General features: G+C 40.1%; 1 protein-coding gene across 6 annotated transcripts in view; it reads right to left on the bottom strand.

Annotated features, from left to right (window-relative positions):
- Nucleotides 1-1,726: 1,726 nt before the first annotated feature.
- The window catches only part of TSHZ3 (teashirt zinc finger homeobox 3), a 65,344-nt gene continuing 48,159 nt past the window's right edge, over nucleotides 1,727-18,911 (bottom strand). For all 6 annotated transcript variants that reach the window (XM_086848182.1, XM_086848181.1, XM_086848184.1 and 3 more), the window contains exon 3: nucleotides 1,727-6,534. In XM_086848182.1, coding sequence (XP_086704308.1) covers nucleotides 3,335-6,534 — 3,200 coding nt within the window. In that variant the 3' untranslated portion in view covers nucleotides 1,727-3,334. The remainder of the gene's footprint in view (nucleotides 6,535-18,911) is intronic.

Here is an 18,911-nt window from a genome sequence, read left to right as displayed (position 1 = left end):
CATTAAAAAGTCCTTTGTGGTGCATGCTGGCAGATACGTTCACTCCCTGAATTTGTACCTGGTACATCTCACTGCACCTTCAGACCCAGGTAAGTCAGGGCCAGAAACTGATTTTAACCAGATCAGGGAGCTTGCATCAGATCATCAGATCCCCTGCCTGTATTTTAAGAGTAAGTGGAAAGAACCCTGCAGACTCTGCAGTCTCTTGCTTTTACTCCCTCCCGTGTCCCAGATAACAGTACTGCGTACAGAGCTTTGAGCATTACTATTATAAGTCAATGGTGCATCTTAAAAATACATTGATTGACAATATATGCAATAATCTGCCAGTCTCCTTATGTGTGAATTTCTGGTTTGCAACCAAATACTATATTTAAGCTGTTATAATTTTCAAAAGAGGAATTCTCTGCTGTGGAGGTAAAAAGTTTGGCTGGGTTTAGACTGAGATCATGTATTTGTAAAAAAATGTGGACAGGCACCTGGGAGGCTCCGGGGAAGCCTTGAGCCAGCCAGGTTCCCTTTCCTCGCTAAGTGAGGGACTCCTGGGATGGTAGAGTCAACCAGTAAAACTGCTGTGATTTTATTGCTGGAATTTGAGCTGAGGCCATAAACAGTGACACACAAATGACCTTAAAATCAGACACAAGTGTGAGCCAAAAGAGGAGGAAAAAACCCAAAGCCCTGATCCCATTCCCTTGGTCCACTAAGCAGCATTTGCTGTAGAATGAACAGAACACTCCAACATATTTTTAAGACACGGTACTGGTCTTCAATATTACAAAGAAAGATGGAAAAAATGGAAAGAAAGAGGGAAAGACAAAGAGACCAAATATGCAATTATTTGCTTACTGGAAGACAGTGGATTTTTTTTTAAAAAAAAGAAAGGAATCTGTACATTTGACATTCAGATGGTAGTTCTCACTCAGGATGCTGAAGTGCTGTAATGGTGGGTTTGGTTCCCATGTGACCATCTCTGGACTCAGAATTCACCTGACTGGCAAAAGACATTATTTACATGCACAGTAATATAGGTGTTTGGAGATGCAAATTGTTTCCAGTGGTTTTGATGGGATGACCTGTCAACACCAGTAAAAGTCTGTCATTATCATATAAATGCTCTGGATTGTTTGTTTTTCTTTGGCATGTGTTTATTCACCTCCTCTCCCCCTCTCCACCTGCCGGGAATGCTGTCCAGCAGCAGGTAGGGCCATAAGAGGACTCCCTTCAAAACCACAAAGTTGAAGTCACTGGTCTCAGGTTCCTTCTCCTGTCATTTGGAAATGCTGGGTAGGTGAAAGGGGATTCTCTGAGCTGTGGAACACCCTCGGGTGCAGACTCTGCTCAATGCACTCAGGAGGAAGGCAGTGGTGCCTGCCTGGGTCTGAACTCACAGCAAAACACCTATTTGCTTTGCCATGCACTGCTGGTAACCCCCCTCTCCACAGCCAGCCTTACCTGATGCTTAAAAGGGAGCTATAACGCTCATTTATCTCTTCTGGGGGAAGAAAACTCTGTTAATGCAGCCTTTGAATAAGTGCTACGCTGCTCTTTAAATGCTAAAGTTCACTAAAACTCCAGTGATTTATGTGCAGCTTTTGACTGCCAGCACCTGGCAGATGAAGAAACCTACTCAAGCTTCAGTCATAAACAGATAGCATACAATTTAATTTTAATGTGCTCGTTAGTCGTAGCACATTTCAGACATAATTGTGAACGCAACACAAAATTATAGCAAAAAGACAATTTTAATGCTGCTGTAGAAAAAAAGGTTATATGAAGAGTCATATAATGGTGCTTCATTGTCAACAACAAAACAGGGCACAGAGTGCATTACAGTGTCTGTGCTGTTTACATGCCAATATTTTATACATAGATTCTCATATGGTGTCAGCTGTCAGTTACTTCTGCAAATTAACTGCCAAAAATGGAGACGAACAGAATCACTTAGTGTGCTGGTAACCACGGGTTACCTTTCATATGCCTAAAGATAAAGCTGCAGTATGGAATCTTGGGAGAATAATTAGGCAGAACAAAACAGAAAGTTACCAATTGAAATAAAAAGGCATTCTACAATAGGAAATAACAACCAAGAGCGCTTATAAATAAGTAAAAGAGGTTATATCACAGAATGCCTCATAACTTTTTAAGCAAAGTATTACAGTACAAACATTTTAAAGGCTTTATCAATGTTTAGGAAATACAGTACAAGTTTTTCAAATAGATTTAACCCTTTGAGCACTGAGTTTATTTTGAATTTTCTCTTTTTATTTTATTTTTATTTTTTTTTACTAATAAATACCTTTAAAATTCATGTTGTGCAAAACCGTTAGAATGCATGCCAGGAATGCAGTCCGTGGCTTCTGTTTCTTCAGACAATAAAAAAACCCCCAAAAAACAAAAACAAAAAAAAAACAAAAACAATAAAACCAAACAAATGATAGCAACACTAATAAATATGTATAATTTAAACATGAACCTCTCTTAATATAGATGTACTGTATAGCAAAACAAAGCAAAACATACTTTGCTTTAAGAATAATGTTTCTGAATACTTTATAAATGCTATCTGTGGTATCTTTTATCACATAATTTACAATGTTTGATTGTTAAAGGAAAAACCATTAGATCTAAAAAAAAATGAAATATACACTATATATAGGTACAGTTTATACCTGGGACTTATCAGGTACAAACGCCGCTGCTGCTAAAAATGCTGACAAAAAAGAAAATGGCATTAACCACAATCACATTTTCCATAAGAGATTTTGAAATCTATACAATATATACATCTATGTTTCAATGTGAAAATTATATTTTTAAATTTCAAGGTGTGAGACACCTCTGCATAAATGGAGGTTCATATTAGCAATCAGAACTAAGCTAGTAAGGGTCTAAAAAAAAAGCATATCCTTACATTTTTACCAAATTAATGCAAAAGTGCTTCAAAGTACTCAGAGGGCTAAAGATTATAGGGTGAGAAATACCAGCACACTTAGGTCACATGAAAAAGTGCACCAGAATTAGTTATAAATGCTTAATTAAACTGTCTGTTAATGCATGCAGCTTGATGCATCAGAGGGATGCACAGCAACTAAATCCAATTTACACAAAGTTCCAAACACTTACCACTGCATTTTAACCTTCATATTTTACCAGTAACAACAGCTGATTATGCACCTCTATTTAAACACTGTACAGTTATACAAAACAGTTCAGCCCAGAGCGACTCTGGAGTTAAAATAAGAACATGTGCCAAGAACTAAACAGTAGCTTTAAGGCGTCTTTGACAGTTTTCCTCAAAGCAAATTACAGTTATTTTAATCAAAAGCAAATGCTACTGCTTCTCTAACTCCGAAACATACAGAAGATGATCCTCTGGTGACTTCCCATGTGTTTTACTAAGATGAAGTTTAACAGCATGCTTGCTTGCAAAAGTCCTGTTACAAAGTTTGCACTGATAAGAAGTTCCGATATCTTCCTCTGGAGAGGACGTCACCAGCTTTTCAGACGGTGACTTTGCTTGTGCTATCTGATTGTTAATCTGTTCACTGGACAGTTTGGACAAGTCTCTTAACCTGAAACCCAGATGCGATTCAAGATGACTGATGTAAGTTGAAGGAGTTCTGATCTGTGAAGCACAGTCATTACAAAAGAACACTGGGTGCCCAGTGTCCAAATTTTTAAGGAACTTAGTTCCCCCCGTCCTTCGGAGCTGGTATTTCACATTGGCCAGCCAGTGGCTAATTGTGGTCATTGAGAGTCCCGTAAACCTGGAAATGTGCATTCTTTCTTGAGGGCTCAAGTCTGACATGATGTATTTCCCCTCTGAAGTCTGCCGTAAGCTGGCTGCAAACTGGGCCTGCAATATGAGCAAGTGCTGAGGGTTCCAGTTAGACTGACGTCCCTTCCTTTTCTGAGCTGGTGTACTCTCTTCTGGTTCCTCTATTGTGGTACCATCAATGTCAGATTTCTCAGATATGCTGGAAGGTGTGGAAGATTTTGATGTGTGACTTTCTGTCAGGTTCTTCAGCATATCAGATATATCTGACAAGGCATTCTCGCGTAGCGGCGAGTTTGACATGAATGACACGACTGCAGATGTCTTTGCTGTTGTCACTGTAGATGAAGAAGATGCAGAAGATGTCGATGTGGATGACAAAAGCGCTGAACCCAAAGAGCAGCTTTTGTCACTCTTGCCTTTCGTCAAATCTATGGGTTGGTCATTGTTGACATGATAAAAATAACGGTCTAAGTGGTCTGATTTTTTGGACTGTAGAGGTGGGGTGGCCACTGCAGCCTTTTCTGCCAAACTGTTGCTCATTTTAAAAAGCATGCTCATTGGATCCAGAGCAGGCAAAGATGGCTTCGCTGCCTTGCCAAGGTGAATATTCATGACGGATTGCAGTGCACTTAATGGATTTACAAATGGCTGTTCGGGAGGGTGGTCAGTGATGATGGCTGTGCTGCTACTTAAAGAACCTACAATGGATTTCACAGGCTCTTTCCCATTTTCCACAGGTTCTACAGTTGGGCTATCTTTGCAACCATCTCTCTGAGGAACTGGGCTGTTCTGCTGGCTTTTAAAGCCACCATCATTGGGGGGCTCCATCTTAAGGGGTTCACTGACTTCACTGCTGCACGGCGAAGGCGTCGCACGCTTCAGTGGAGACAGCTTTCCTTCGGGCTCTTTCATCTTCTCCTCCACTTTAGCCACCTTCTCAGTGACCTTCTTTACCAATTCTTCCATGGCGTGAAAGTTTGTTTTTGGCACAGGTGAGGTCTGACTGCTGGGTGGAGATACTAAGGGCTGGTTTTTGGTTGGTGATACTAGTTCATTGTTTGCAAACATAGGTTTTAAGGGTGTACTCTTCCCAGATGAGCCCAATGACAGCTTCATCATATTAGGCAGCTGGTAGGCAGCATGAATGCTGGGGTAGCCACCCCAGCTCGGTGTGCCATTCTGGGCTTTGTTTATAGCTGATGTGACCGTGTTTTCTAAAGACTTCAATATATCTAATCCCCCCTTAGGGCTTTCTTCTAGGTCATTTTCAGTCAAGTAATGGTATTTTGAGGAGATATCATACTTCTCCTCATCTTCACTTGACTTCTCTTTGTCCTTCATTTTGTCATCAGCAATGACTCTTTCCTTATCTACTTCTTTTTTAATCTCAACATTTAATTTAGGGGAAACACTGGAAGGTGTGTTGGAAGGAGACGTAAAGGTGGTGGCAGCTAGTGGCACAGACTGGACCTTCTCATCTACTAAGGACGTTATTGTCGGTGTGGCTGGGGCTTCTATGATTGGTTTCCCTTTTTTCATGGCCGAGTTAGTGACTTTAATAAAATGTCCCGTCACCATCATGTGAGCAGTGAGCTCCTGCAGTGTGTCATGTGAACTTCCACACTCCATGCACTTCAGAATCTGAGATTTCCTCGCCTCAAAGTGCCAGGCGTAGCTGGCACCGTTCTGGTGACCGTAGCGGTTATTTGGCGTGATGTAGGGATTGGAATTCTTTTGAAGTGCATCGTTACTGTCTGAGATCGTGGCTTTTGGTGTCCCACCCGTGGAGTCTGGAGAACTCGGAAGTTCAAGCTCCAGTGATGCTTTCTTTCTAGTAGCTGGGATAATTTTTGCTGCTACAGGTGTAACAGGTTCCTTCAGAGGCACTTTTTGGTAGTGTTTTGTTTTGATCATATGAACACTCAAATCCTGAAGAGATTCAAATGAATGACCACAGTACATACACTTTAGCACTTTCTGGGCATCTTCTTTCCCTTCCATTTCAAGCAAAGAACGTTTGCGAGGTTTGGACCATCTTTTGGGGTTATTGTTATCTGTTTCATGGTTGTCATCTCGATAATGTCCCGTTTCATTCATGTGCACTGTTAATTCTACTAAAGTATCGTAGGCAGCACTGCAGTCTTTACAGCGGAATTTACTGGCTCCCGTGAATATAGAGCCATAGAGCTTACTGCTCTGTCTGTACAGCTGGACTGTGCTAAAAAGGCTGGGTTCAGGCAGAATTCTGCTCTGAGAAACTTGCTGCAGTGTTTTGGCCATGGCAGTCTGGTGCCAGTCAAAGCTGCCGCTTCCACAACTGCTGCTGCTGCTGCTGCTACTGCTGCTGCTACCGTTGTTTTTTTCTGAAATTGGCTGGTGAAGGTTCAAATTGAGATTGGACCAGTAGGAATTGGAAAGGAAGTTATTATACACGGCCTTCATTTGTTCTAAGCTGTCAGACACCGTAGAGTCTTCCAGCGGTATGGAAACCTCCTTGCTCTCTTCCTCATTTTTGATGGAGCTGCTCTCAAAATCTGCCATGCGGTCACTCGTCTCACTGATGTGAGACTCGCTGTCCATTTCCTGGCTAGAGAACTCAGCTGCTGGAGAATTTTGGTAGCTTTGGCAGTTCTTACTGAAGTCTTTCTCTGGACATGCATATTTTGCTGAAGGCTCCCCATCAACTGCATTTTCATCAGGTTCCACATCTTCTTCCACCAGCGCTGCTGCTTTTAGTTCGTCTGAAACATAGGCTATTATGAAGAGAAGAAAATACAAGTTAGTTTCTGCTCATCATACTTTTGCTTTAGCCAAAGAAGTGTACTTATTTGTAAAAATTAAACAGTTAAAATTTAGTGTTTCTTCAGAGCAAGAAAAAAAATCTGCTCTTCAAACATAATTTGCCACCTTATTCTTCTCAAGGGGCAACAGCTTGAAATTAAAACTAAATTTGAAATTAATGAAGCACATTCTGGAGGTGGCATTCATTTCTAAAGTAATAAATTACTTGTATCAACCTCAGAGACAGCAGTTCCTGTCTGTCAATTAATATGTCTTATGCTTCTCCTACCCCTAATGCATTTCTTAACAGACAGATTCACAATTTAAATTAAGCAAGCATTTTTTTGCTCATTACAGTTTTGAAACTCAATCTTTAATAAATATAGAGCATAACAAACACCAAGAATTTCTACAAAGTAAAAAAAATCACCAGTCAAAATAAATTTTAAAAATTAGATTTTTTAAAGTTATCATTATTAGTCGTGTCACATTTTAGAAGAGATGGTTAAATTCAAGTGATGTAACCTTTGGAAACAACTCACTCAAAGCAATTTGAGGATATTCTTTATGGGTGTAACAAATGTCCCATTCCCATTTAAACACAACCTCCTCAACAAGAAAGCCCATGCAGAATTATGTCAGGAGCTAGTTCAATGAAATTGGTATGCTGCACTCATTCTTGCTGTATAAATATATACAAGACCTTCCAGTGGACCTTACAAATGTCAAAGTGTTTGCTCTTTAGACTACTTTGTCAATATTTACTCAGCATAAGCTACACGGACACCCAACAGGGATTCTGTCTTTTTTTTCCCCTCAAGTAATGCAACTGGTGATGTAAATCTAAGATACTCTTCTTGAATAGGACAGTTGGAAACTGACAGTAAACATTTATTTATTTTTTTTTCCCAAGGTGCTTCTGTGCTTGTTTTACATATACTAAGTCTACCTAAGTTTTTTCCTTTAGGCAAGAAAATTATGGATACATTAAAAAAAGTAATCATTAAGTAATCAGAATTATCTATTTCTATATAATGCATTAATTTGCAGGAAACCAAAAATAGAATATGACTCTCTTCAGTAGAATTTAAAATCTCTCACAAAGATAATTATAAACTGAAAAAAGTTACATTTTCAGTACACTCTGTGGTTAAAGACACCTGACATTTGACCTTCTCTGCAACACATCTGGAAAAAGCAGGGTTTTTGTATCTTGAACAACCTATAGCTTGTTTCTTCAGGCAATAGTGCAGAGTAGATAGCAGTTCACACCCCAAAAAGCCCTACTTTAACCAACAGACTGAAAAAATGTAGAACATTACAGGAGGTATCACACACACAGTATTAAACCTTGCAAACTTCTTTCAGGGAAAATATGTTTAAATGTTATCAGAAAACCACAAGAGACAAAACAACTGTTAAAGTGACAATGAAATCAGGCTTTTAGTTTCACATGGAGTATTTCTTCGTTCAGTTAGGTAATACAAAATATTCACTACTGTTCTTTCACATGGATGAATGGTAGCAAATCTTACTCCAAGCATGTAAAGTTATAATCTGATCCTCAGAACACAAGTTAAACCTTCTGAAGAACAAATATATCACACAAGAGCAACACATAATAATGATTAAATATTTCAGTTCAGATAATTTTAATGCAGAAATTCAAGCAGAGAGGGTTCTGTTTTAAAATTTGGGAGCACAGAGTTTGAAGAATTATGTTAAAAAAAATTATCATAATATGCTTCGAAGATGCTGGTACAAAGATCAGACTTTGGAAACAAGTATACCACTCTAACGAAATAGAGCTGTGCTGTTTTGCTCTATTTTAGGGTCTTTCAAAATATTTTGAAAAAAAGTATTATCTTTTTATCTATATCAAAGACACAGCAGCAACTTGAATAAGGTTCAGCATCTGTCCTTGCAAATACTTGCAACAAAATCAATATGTAGAATAAAAAAAGGTGTATTTTTCAGGACTTTAGCAAAGGAGACCAATGCAGTTCAAATTACTCTCTAAAGCTGACAAATTTTGGATAACTACTGATACTGTGCAGACAACTGACTCTTGACTGCTTCTCTCTCAACCACACCAAATCCTACTGAATAAGGAATGATGGCAGGAAGAAATCATGGCATGAAACCTGTGATTTGGAAGCAAATACACCCTTTTCCTATTCCACCTTGTGGAAACATATTTTCTTTTACAACTCCTGTTTCTTTGCCTCTGTTTTGAATCTGCAGAATAATTTCCTTTTCACAAAGTAAAGAACACCCAAGGTTATCGCCACACTACCTGCCTTGAGGAGACCCCATTGTCACCTGCAGGCTGGGGTGACACAGCAAGGCACTCTGAGTGTACCTGTGCTCAGCTTTTTCTGGCTGCTGAGCACCAGTCTGAGTGTGTGCCACCCATTCCCACACCACATCACATTCCAAATCCAAGGGCTCCATCCCTGCACACCGTGGAAAGCCCTCCTCGGACCCACTGCTCACCAACACAAACAGAGGGCACAGAACCAACTCCTTAATTAGTGTGTTATTCTTTACATTTTTATTTCTCTTACTGCTGAGGTCTTATGAATTTTGTTTGAACTGAAAGACTTGTCACATTCACAGCTTTTTTAGAGAGTGACTTTTACATTAGGGAAAACCTCCAGCATGAGGCTCATTTAAATGTAAATCTATTTACCTTTCATGCTTTCTTTGCCCTTTTCACCAACTATCAAGCATATTTGCGTGTTAACCAGGAGCTGCCTCCTCTATAGCTGTTCCCCTTCCTAAGCTCAAGTTGTGAAGCCAACTTGTGACATCAGTCTTTGATCCAGAAATGCAGGAAATGAGGCACAAACGACAGTGTGGAATTTAACCCAGCAATCTGCAACTTCGGAAAAATGACAGTTCCAAGGGCTCCTTCTGCTCCTTCCCCTGCATGGAGGAGAGAAGGGATGAAACCTGGCCTAGTGAAAGGTGTCCCTGCCTCACCACACCTTGCTCAGGGGCAACAAATGGTCTGTATGAGCACAGAGGAACCTAACAGCCTCACTGCACTGAAATAAGGATAAGGAGGCCCAGAGCAAAGAAGTTTCTCATTTAGTGAAGTACCTACAGGAAAAGCAAAGAGACTGTGAAAGGAGAGAATAAAATCAGGAGGAGATGGCAAAAAGGTTTTCCACTGTGATTCACTGCCTGGTGGACAGGCTGTTTACAAGAAGGACTGTCACCAGCTCATCCTTACTTAGTCATTGCCCTATTAAGTAAAAAAAAAAAAAAAAAAAAAAAAAAAAAGGCAAAAAAGCTCATAGTTTTATATTTTTCAAGTGTAGAATAAATGTTTGAACAGCAGAGCATCTGTAGAACTGTTCTTCAGTGCCTCAACAGCAAAGTCTGAGGGGAAAACAACTTTAAAGGCAATTCTAGTGGCAGAAGTTAATAAGAGTGGAGATGAAAGAAATTAGGCAGTTCTGGGTTTTGTTTTTCTGGAGAAAAAGGGAAAAAAAAATCATAGCTCTCAAAAAAGTGTTTAGTTTACATCTCACAGGGCACCATAACCCACTGGAAATTGCCTGCAAATTGAGCAGTGGTGTCACTGTGACACAGTATTTGACAAAAAGTGGAAAGCTGTTGCCTGACGTGGCCCTCAAGTTTCTAGAAAAGAGGATATCAAAGGGGTTCAGAAACATCTTGCAGGTCTGTCTCTTCTCAGAGAAGTTGAGAAGAGACAGTTCCCTCATTAATATTTGTTATAATTATTAACTAAAGTGCTAGGTAACAATGAAATTAACACATTTGATACCAATATATAACAGTAAGCTGTGGTATAATGCAATTCATTTCCACACAAGAGGGAATTACCTTCATAACTGAGATATGGATCATTTCTTTGCCAGTGGAAATAAATTGTGATCCATCACTGTCCAAAATGATCTACATATTGCATAGACAGTAATAAACTCATGTACCTGGCTCTGCACAGACACCAGGGATCCAGTGCAGGAGAGCAGAGAGCATCAGCAGCCCACGGTGTCTCCAGAGCAGGGGGAGCCCCAGCAGCTGTGCCTGCCCATGGCCTGGGCTCAGCAGCAGCACAGCTGCCAGAGCTCCTCCTCAGCAGAAACACCATCAGCACTGCATGGCTGTCATCCCCTCCATGGCAACATCCCCCAGGGAATGGCTGGACACACACCTCCTTGAGATTGTTTGGAAACACAAGATTTTTTATATTTTACTGTTCTCTAAAACCCTATTATATACACAATTTTCCCCTCATTTCCTGAAAAATGTAGCTGGGACCATATATTTTGGCTTGGATGTATCCAAATATTTCATTGCATTACTTTTGAAATTTCTTGGTTTAATTATGTTTTTTCTTGCCAAAAATTTTTCTTTTGTTTTAATTAGTTCACTGGGGGTATATTTAAACTAGTATATATGCTTTTTGTTTGAGAAGGAACAAAATATTCCAGTATTCTTCTCATATGAAAAATGCTCAGCTACAAAATTTTATCAAAACCACTCAGTTCCTTGGAAATATTTTTGCTTTAACCAAATGGCTTTTTATTAAAAAAAAAGAAAAAAAGAAAAAAAAGTCATCTTTGTCATGCATCATTCAAAATCATCAGGGAATACTAAGGGTCTTCTTCCAAACCATTTAATTTTGCGTTCATTGAGAAAAGAAACTTCTCAATCCTTAAAGAACATGAGCCCATCTACATTTCACACCTGAAAAAAAAAAAAATAGCAGAATGGGACCAGGAGCAGAAATGCTCCTGATGCTTAAAGGATCAATATTATATTCCCAGTAAAAAAAGAAACAGGGGGAAAGAATCATATTAGGTCATAAAGTGGAGCAGAGTAGGACTCTGCCAGAGAAAGTCTCTCTGCACCCTGACCCTCACTCCCCATCCCATGGCACTGCACAAGAGCTGGCTCCTGTCACTGCCCCTGCTGCTGGCAGTGCACAGCTTTTTCCTAAATACTTGTTCCCTTCTGTTTTAAATCAGACACCAGCCACCTGAGAAATTAACAAAATATTTTTTCAATATTTAAGAAATCTTTGAAAAAAAACCTCAGGGTCCCTGGTTTTGGTGGGACCATTTGGAGTCAAGAGGCGGCTCAGTCCCAACACCAGTGCAGAGAAAGCCAAGAGAGGAACAGCAGCATGGAGACAATCTGACTGTGCCAGTGAACCTTATTCACAAAATTAATGAGCAGAGGCAAGAGAAAACCAGCTCGGTGCATGGAGTCAATCAAAGATCTAAAGCAAATGAAGGCATATAAAAGAGTTATATTAGTCTGTTAGAAAACTCCCACTCCACAGGCCTTCCACTCACAGCAAGAAAGGCAAACATTTCACCCACAACATGAGCTATTTCTATACTGAGACTAACTGATAATTCCCATGTAACTGAAATTGTATTTGAGACTTCACTCCTTGGCAGAGATGCTGGCACATTCCTCATTAGGCAGTCAGGATGGGAGGCAGGAGTGACTGCCCTGTTTACAAGAGTGGCAAATGACAACAGTCTCTAAACGGGCATGGCAATACTGATTACCCAGCACCTTGACAGGGACATTATTCCTGTTAGAAAGGTCAAAGGTTCTGTTTCAGAGAGACAAGACTGTCTATTATGGGAGAGAAATGTTATTTCCAAGTGAAGAGGTCAGCACTTCTCTCGCACGTCGGCTCAAGTCCCTGGTACCTCGCACCGGAGCGCGAGCCTACTGCAAGACGGATTATTCTGCCCACTGGCAAGGTCAAGAATATTAATTTTGAACATGTTAATTTGATGTGATGTGCATGATTAATGCTTGTTTAGCTGGATTTTTTGTATGTTGATAAATCTGCAGCCTTTTCATGCCGTTGAGAGTGTAGGATTAGGTCACTGGGAAGTGGTGTGGATGGATGTGACATGGGATGCCAATCCAATGGGTGGCTATCATTAGGCACTAAAAACTTTGAAGTGTACTTTGTTTGTTCCTTCGTGAAAATACTGCAGCTGCCTGCCACAGAGAGCTCAGAAATAGGCCAGAGAAAGCTAGCCAGCTGCTCTGATTCAGCATCCTGGACTGGTATTACATTTGGAGAGACTTCAGAGAGGCCAAAGCAACTGTAAGTGTTAAGAGATGAGAATTACATGGACAAGGACACACAGTGAAGAGATGATAACAAGGAATCAGTTTATATGTCATTACAGTGTGGGCCACCTAAGCACAGAACAGAGCAATTTTACATCAGGCACCTTTTCCTCATGGCACTGTATTCCAAACTCCCCTGGGTTTTATAGTTTAAAGGAAGTTTTTGGTAGTTTAAAGGAAGGTGCAGGACTCAGGTGTCCAGTTCACATTTGACTTTACGGTGCCACAAGAAATGTGTCATACAGGCCACTCACAAATGCAGAGAGAAAACATTCCAAAACTGCTACCAATTCTGATAAGGGAGGCATTCATTTTTCTGAAACCAAACACTATTTAGATGTTTTTAAATGACCAAGTGAAAACCTCACATTTAGGTATTATCTCCTTCACTAAATATACACCTGAAAAAGCAGCATACCCTAATAAGAAATGATGGCTTAGGAACAACTTGGCACTACTGGACAGCATCATTTAACTGAGGTGTTCAAGAGCTTCAATGAGTGCTTTATTTTTCACATCAGCCCTGTGGAAGAAACATTCTTATCCACAGTTTACAGCTGGAAACCTGGAAAGAAGTTAAAAGTTAATTGTCTGGTGCTAGACAAGAAGACAAGTGAAGGAGCCTGTTACTCCTGTAGGTTAATATATATAATTCAGCTATTTACACTAAACATGGGAAGATGACTTAAGTTTGTTCTGCTCCTGTGTTTCCTCACAGTGTGTTTATGTGAATACAATATATGTGTATAATTGAAAATAATTGCCAGTTTTCAGCTGAAACAATTATTTCACCCAGTGAAATACCCACAGGTGCACATACTCAGCACAACCCAGAGCTGTGGTTACAGATCTCCTCTGAGCCAAGCTGCTGGGGTCCAGTGAATGCTGAACCTGCAGACTGCCAGCACACTTCTTTTCACAGTGGGGGAAATAGGGAAGGTTTCTGAAGTATTGTCACAACTGTCCTCTGAGGAGCTCTGTGCTCCCAGCACACAGCAGGGCTCAGGCACACCGTGACACCCACTCTGCCAGACCTGCACTGGAGATGGAACGTGATGGATCGTGCCTCCCTCCCCCAGAACTGCACCCTGCCTTGACTTCTCCCTGGGGCCTAAACTCCCTCAATTCAATGTGCTGAGCAGGGCTTTTCTAAAACCTGCTCAAATTACCCACCCTTGAAACACAGCAGCACTGTTTTCTGATGTGGAGAGGAGCACCTGATCCCATCACACTGCAGTGTGCTCTTCTATGGGGAGCGTTGCACAGGGATTAGTCTGAATTCTGTCTCACTTGAAGAGTTCACCTGCCACCCTCCACAAGAGCTTTTTGACAAGAAGGGATCCAAACATTAAAAAGCCTTGGTTAAGACCCAAGGTCCAAGTTACTCAAACATATAATGATCAAAATCATATTGATTTCTAGAGACTTTCTTCAGGTATCATTCTCGTACAGTCAGGAGTGAATGACATGCTTAGGAGAAACTTCACTAGAACAAGAGCTCAGAGCCTTTCTGGCCAGCAAGTGCAGACTTTTAAGGGCTTGGTCACAGACACAGAGTACAACTGACTGCCTAAAGCACCACAGCTCATGTTCCAATGTGTGTGCCCATAGCTGGTTACCAGAAGCAAGGCAAGGCTGACAGTAATCCAGTGGAAAGACTGAGAAAGGTTATTGGCTGTCACAGAGACAGAAGGACCTTCCTTACCATGGTATTTTTTGGAATCCATCCCCTTTCCCTTTTGCACTCTGGGAGAGTAGAGATTTGAACAGCTCCTGTGAGCATATGCCTGGAATTTCTGGTTGATCCTTCTGAAAAAGGAGGAAAAAACCTCCTTGGCCTCCCTGCCACCATATAACCAGCCTTTACAAGAACCACTTGGACCAGACCAAGTAGGCAAATGAGCAACAGAGACTGGGAGCACCCAGTGGGAATTTTCACCTGCTCCTCAGTTTGATTCAGTGATCCCATTTCATCAACATTCCTGTAGTACCCTCCTCTTCCTCCCCTCCCCACCCCTCCACCTTCCCCAGGAATGGCTGCTCTTCCTCCAAGTGCACCAAAGTTACAAGTGACCACCATTCCAAGGAGCACGAAGTTCCTCATGGCCCATGGGGTAGTTGAGGGTCAGCTACCCAGCCACTAAAGGGAAACACCACCAGGGATTGGGGGACCAGGCACAGACTGGTGCAGTATCAGCTCACAAGCAGCCCCAGAGTTTCAAAAATTTCACATAAACTTCACAAATTCAATGACCAAGCGCATTACTAACAGGAAAAACCTCTGCCTATATTTGCTGTATAAATTATTCAGCATGAATAAATGTGATCCACTCTGAAGTTAGGCAAAAGTGGATTTTCCTTGGTTTCCAAGGCAGTTGCTTGGTGTGAAGTACTACAGACTTGCTGGAGTCCCACTCCATACAAGCACACGTGACAGTGGGAGTCAGTGAAATAGGATTTCAGCAGCAGAGAAAAAAGCTTCATGTTATACTTGACCCTAACTGTTCTTTGGACTCTGCAGAATTTTTCTAAGCACAGAATTACTATTTCCTCAAATGGACAAAAATATTTACCAGAACACTCAAAGGAAAAAAAAAAAAAAAAAATGTTTGTTTTGGGGGTTGTTTTCTTTTTTAGTTAAAAGTCACTATCCACATCCTGGCAAGACTAAGCCAAATTCTCTGTATGAATTGGTATCAAAATACAGAGTGACACAATCTCTGCTTGATACCAGACATTTGGGTGGCATCTTTTAATCACTGAAAAGCACACAGGGCATTCCACAAACTAATACAAGATTCACAGCCAACTCTGGGATAAGCAGCCATGAGCATAGAAGTTCTCAATATGGCTCTAATAGCTCGTAATTATTATAATCCTTCACTGAGCAAACAGATGTTGTAAGGGAACTTCAGTTTCTTCAAATGCAGTAATCAAACCATTCTGTTTCTGCCCTGCCTCTGCTCAGTAAATGCTTTGTATAGTGGAGTGGAAATAGCAAATGTAGTGACAAAATGACCATTTAATTGTCACAGAAATCTGTTTCTGAACAAAACCGATGTTGTCATTTCTCTATATGCACATTTCTCAGTCTTCTGATTACGGTTTAGCCTTTTTTTTTTTTACACCAAGAAAAAATCTTGCACCTTACTTTCTGTAATCTTCCCACATATTTGGTTGCTCCTAATTTGTCCACATCTTACAAGTTTTACAGTAACTAGAATTTGGTTCTGTTTTGTGTTTAGCTGTACTAATATTAATACACATCTCTGGAGCTGCCAACTACACTGCAGAATTTTTAAAAATGAAGCTTCACCTAAAATGCTTCAGTACATTACAGCGAGTCATTCTCCTTGGTGATTTATTTGTAAATAATCATGACTACTTAAGACGTTCAAAATGTACCAAAAGACCTTCAGCCAAAATGATCCTTCATTTTGTTGCAAACTTGCATCTGCCATTGAAGCCCTTTCTACAGAGGTTTCAATAGCTATTTTGGCTGCACTGCCTCCTTACAATAAACTCTATACATCTGTATGAATGGTATAGTAGAAATCCAAATGATTTCAATCACAATTTCAGCTATTGTGAACTTGTGCTTATAATGAAGTTCCTCTATTAAGAAAGGAGCTCAGTGTGGGCCAACAAAGCTTTGTGTCCTTTCACAGTTGCTATTCAGCCCCCATTTAAGAAAAACAACTATTGACTGCAATATGAATCTTAGGACTTGAAACAAGCAGAGATTCTCAGGATTACCTCTACAAGATGGCCCCAGCTTGTTTTGTATGTGGAGCAAAAAGAAGCATTGAATATTCATTTCACTCATTTGCTAACTATACTAATATACACTGTGGTAAATGAGTCTCTATCTACCAGTGCTGATTGAACAGAAGGGTATTTGAATAGGTGGGGTTTGCTATAATGCCACACTAAGATAATGTGCTAGAAACAAATGGTTCACTGATTCCTGAATAGAAAATTTGCTGGAAAACCCTGAGAACTAGGAGATGAGGGGGAGGGGATTAAAATGTCGCTTCAGAGCCACCAACCAAACTCCTGTCATTTTTAAAAGATGTTCCTGGGGCACAGTATGAATAGTTTATAGCCATGATTGTGAACATTCAATGTCATATAAGAAAAGACACTTGTCAAGAGCCTTTCCCTTACCAGCACCCTCATCATGACCTGTGTTAATGAAGTTAATTGAATTTAAGATCAATAATGGTTAATTATTGCAATTTGACATTCTGAGATAAATGGCTTTAAGACAGAGAAATGTGTGTGTATGTGAATTCTCTCCAAAGAAGGTGAACACATTACAGCCTAAGAGGGATCACACAGTCCTTCCATTGATCCTGGTACAATCTGATCGACCTAATCCTCTGATGAATGTGGGCTTTTCACAGCTACAAGTAAATGTTCTACAAGACTACTCTAACCCTTGTCACTGACCAAATCTATATGAGCTGTACACTAGAAATCTATTGAGATAGATTAAAGAACTGCTGTAGAAACAAGAGATGCTTCAATAAAGATGAAGGTTTATTATATTGACTATTAATGTTACATGCAGTATGTAATTATGAATGCTTATGGATCATAAGAGTTTAATTTTGGTCAGTCAGATGTAAATGGACACAACTGAACAATAGTATTAAAATAAAAAGTAACAGATAAAAAAATACAACAAGCATGTTGAATTTGATGACTTAAGAGTGAATGCTCAATAAGAGAGAGATTTTAAAATCATCCTTGAAATGTGCATGAAAATGCTCACAGACAGGTATTTATTTCACTCATCAACCTACTTCATTTAGGGTTTTTTAAGTTTACTTTCACAGTAGTTCCTCAACAGGAAGACGTTTTTCAAACGTGTTAGTAATGATATTCTTACATGCATACTGAACAAGTTAAATGACCACTTACAAGATTTATAATGACAAAGTAAATGTCAAGGAAAAAGTATTACTGATTGCAGAGCACTGACAATAAAAAGCAGCTGAAGAGTTCTGTCAAAATGTAAGATTATGCAAAAACACTATTGAGAACACTGCTAATCATCTGCTCTTGTCAATTACTTGAAGGGTATCTGACAGCATATTTACATTAAACACATTTCAGTAGTGAAATCCTTAATGCTGTATCAGAATATTTTCATTATCATTAGAAATCCTTTAAAAGTCCTTTTGCAGCAGAGCATTGTAACAGCAGTGATGTAATATCTCTCTCTGTATCAGGTAGGGGTTTCTACTTCATGCTATTATAGCTACATAACATTTGAAATAATATAACCAAAGACTGAATATACATGTAAGATGGCAATCTCCCTGTTCCTCTATTCAGTGTAGGTATTTTCAAGTAACAGCTCTGCAGGAGTCTCAAACTAAAGGCAAACTGATGATCTGTCTTTGTCTGGCCATTCTTTTAGCCTTTTACTACTCCTGTGACTGTACTTTGTCATGGCAAAGGACATTATCAAGCAGACATTTTTTTCTAAATCTCTGATTGTGACTTGCAATTCAGCTGCTTTAAGAGGAGATACATTAGCTACCAATGCCTTTCACCTGCTGGAGAGACTTATTTTAGTTATGTCTGTCTAATACTTCATGGAACCCTTCCTCCAAAATAGAGAAATAAATGAAATGTAATGAAAATGAAATGTTGATCCTTTCCATGCTTCAGCAGGCGTTACAAAAAAAGCACACATAACCCTGTTTGATGTGTAAAACAGTAAGCATGCATAAAAATGGACAGAGTGGAATCGTGAGCTGCCTTTCAGGGGGAATTCATCTGGGCTTAGACAGAAAAGAAGGCAAATAAGCTCCGATCATAACTTGCAGGATCAATTTATGGTCTTTCCACCACTTTTGTTGCACACAGCTTACCTAAATTCAGTTTGTAAAAAGGGGAGCAGAGTTCTGATCCTCCCAGCACTTCTGAAGCACCACAGGTTTTCAGACAAAAACACCACAGAGTAAAGCTAAGCTGCCAGAAAGCTCGGGGTCTGGGTCAGCTTCTGTCCTGATTCAGACCGTGCAGGAAAGGGGCACCACTTGTCACTCTTGTCACCTCTGCAGTCAAGGCCAAGGGTTCTGTAGTAAGGCAGCCCATGTGTGAGGCTAGTTCAGTGTGCCAGGTGTGCCAGGCACACTCACATGCACACACCTGCGCTGGCAGGGCAGCAGCCAGGCTCCTGTGCTGCCCTTCCAAA

Source organism: Cyanistes caeruleus, chromosome 12 (assembly GCF_971803275.1).
Source record: "Cyanistes caeruleus chromosome 12, bCyaCae1.hap1.1, whole genome shotgun sequence".
Lineage (NCBI taxonomy): Eukaryota > Metazoa > Chordata > Aves > Passeriformes > Paridae > Cyanistes > Cyanistes caeruleus.
Note: the sequence above shows the minus strand (reverse complement) of the source record. Positions and strands in the feature narration are given on the sequence as shown.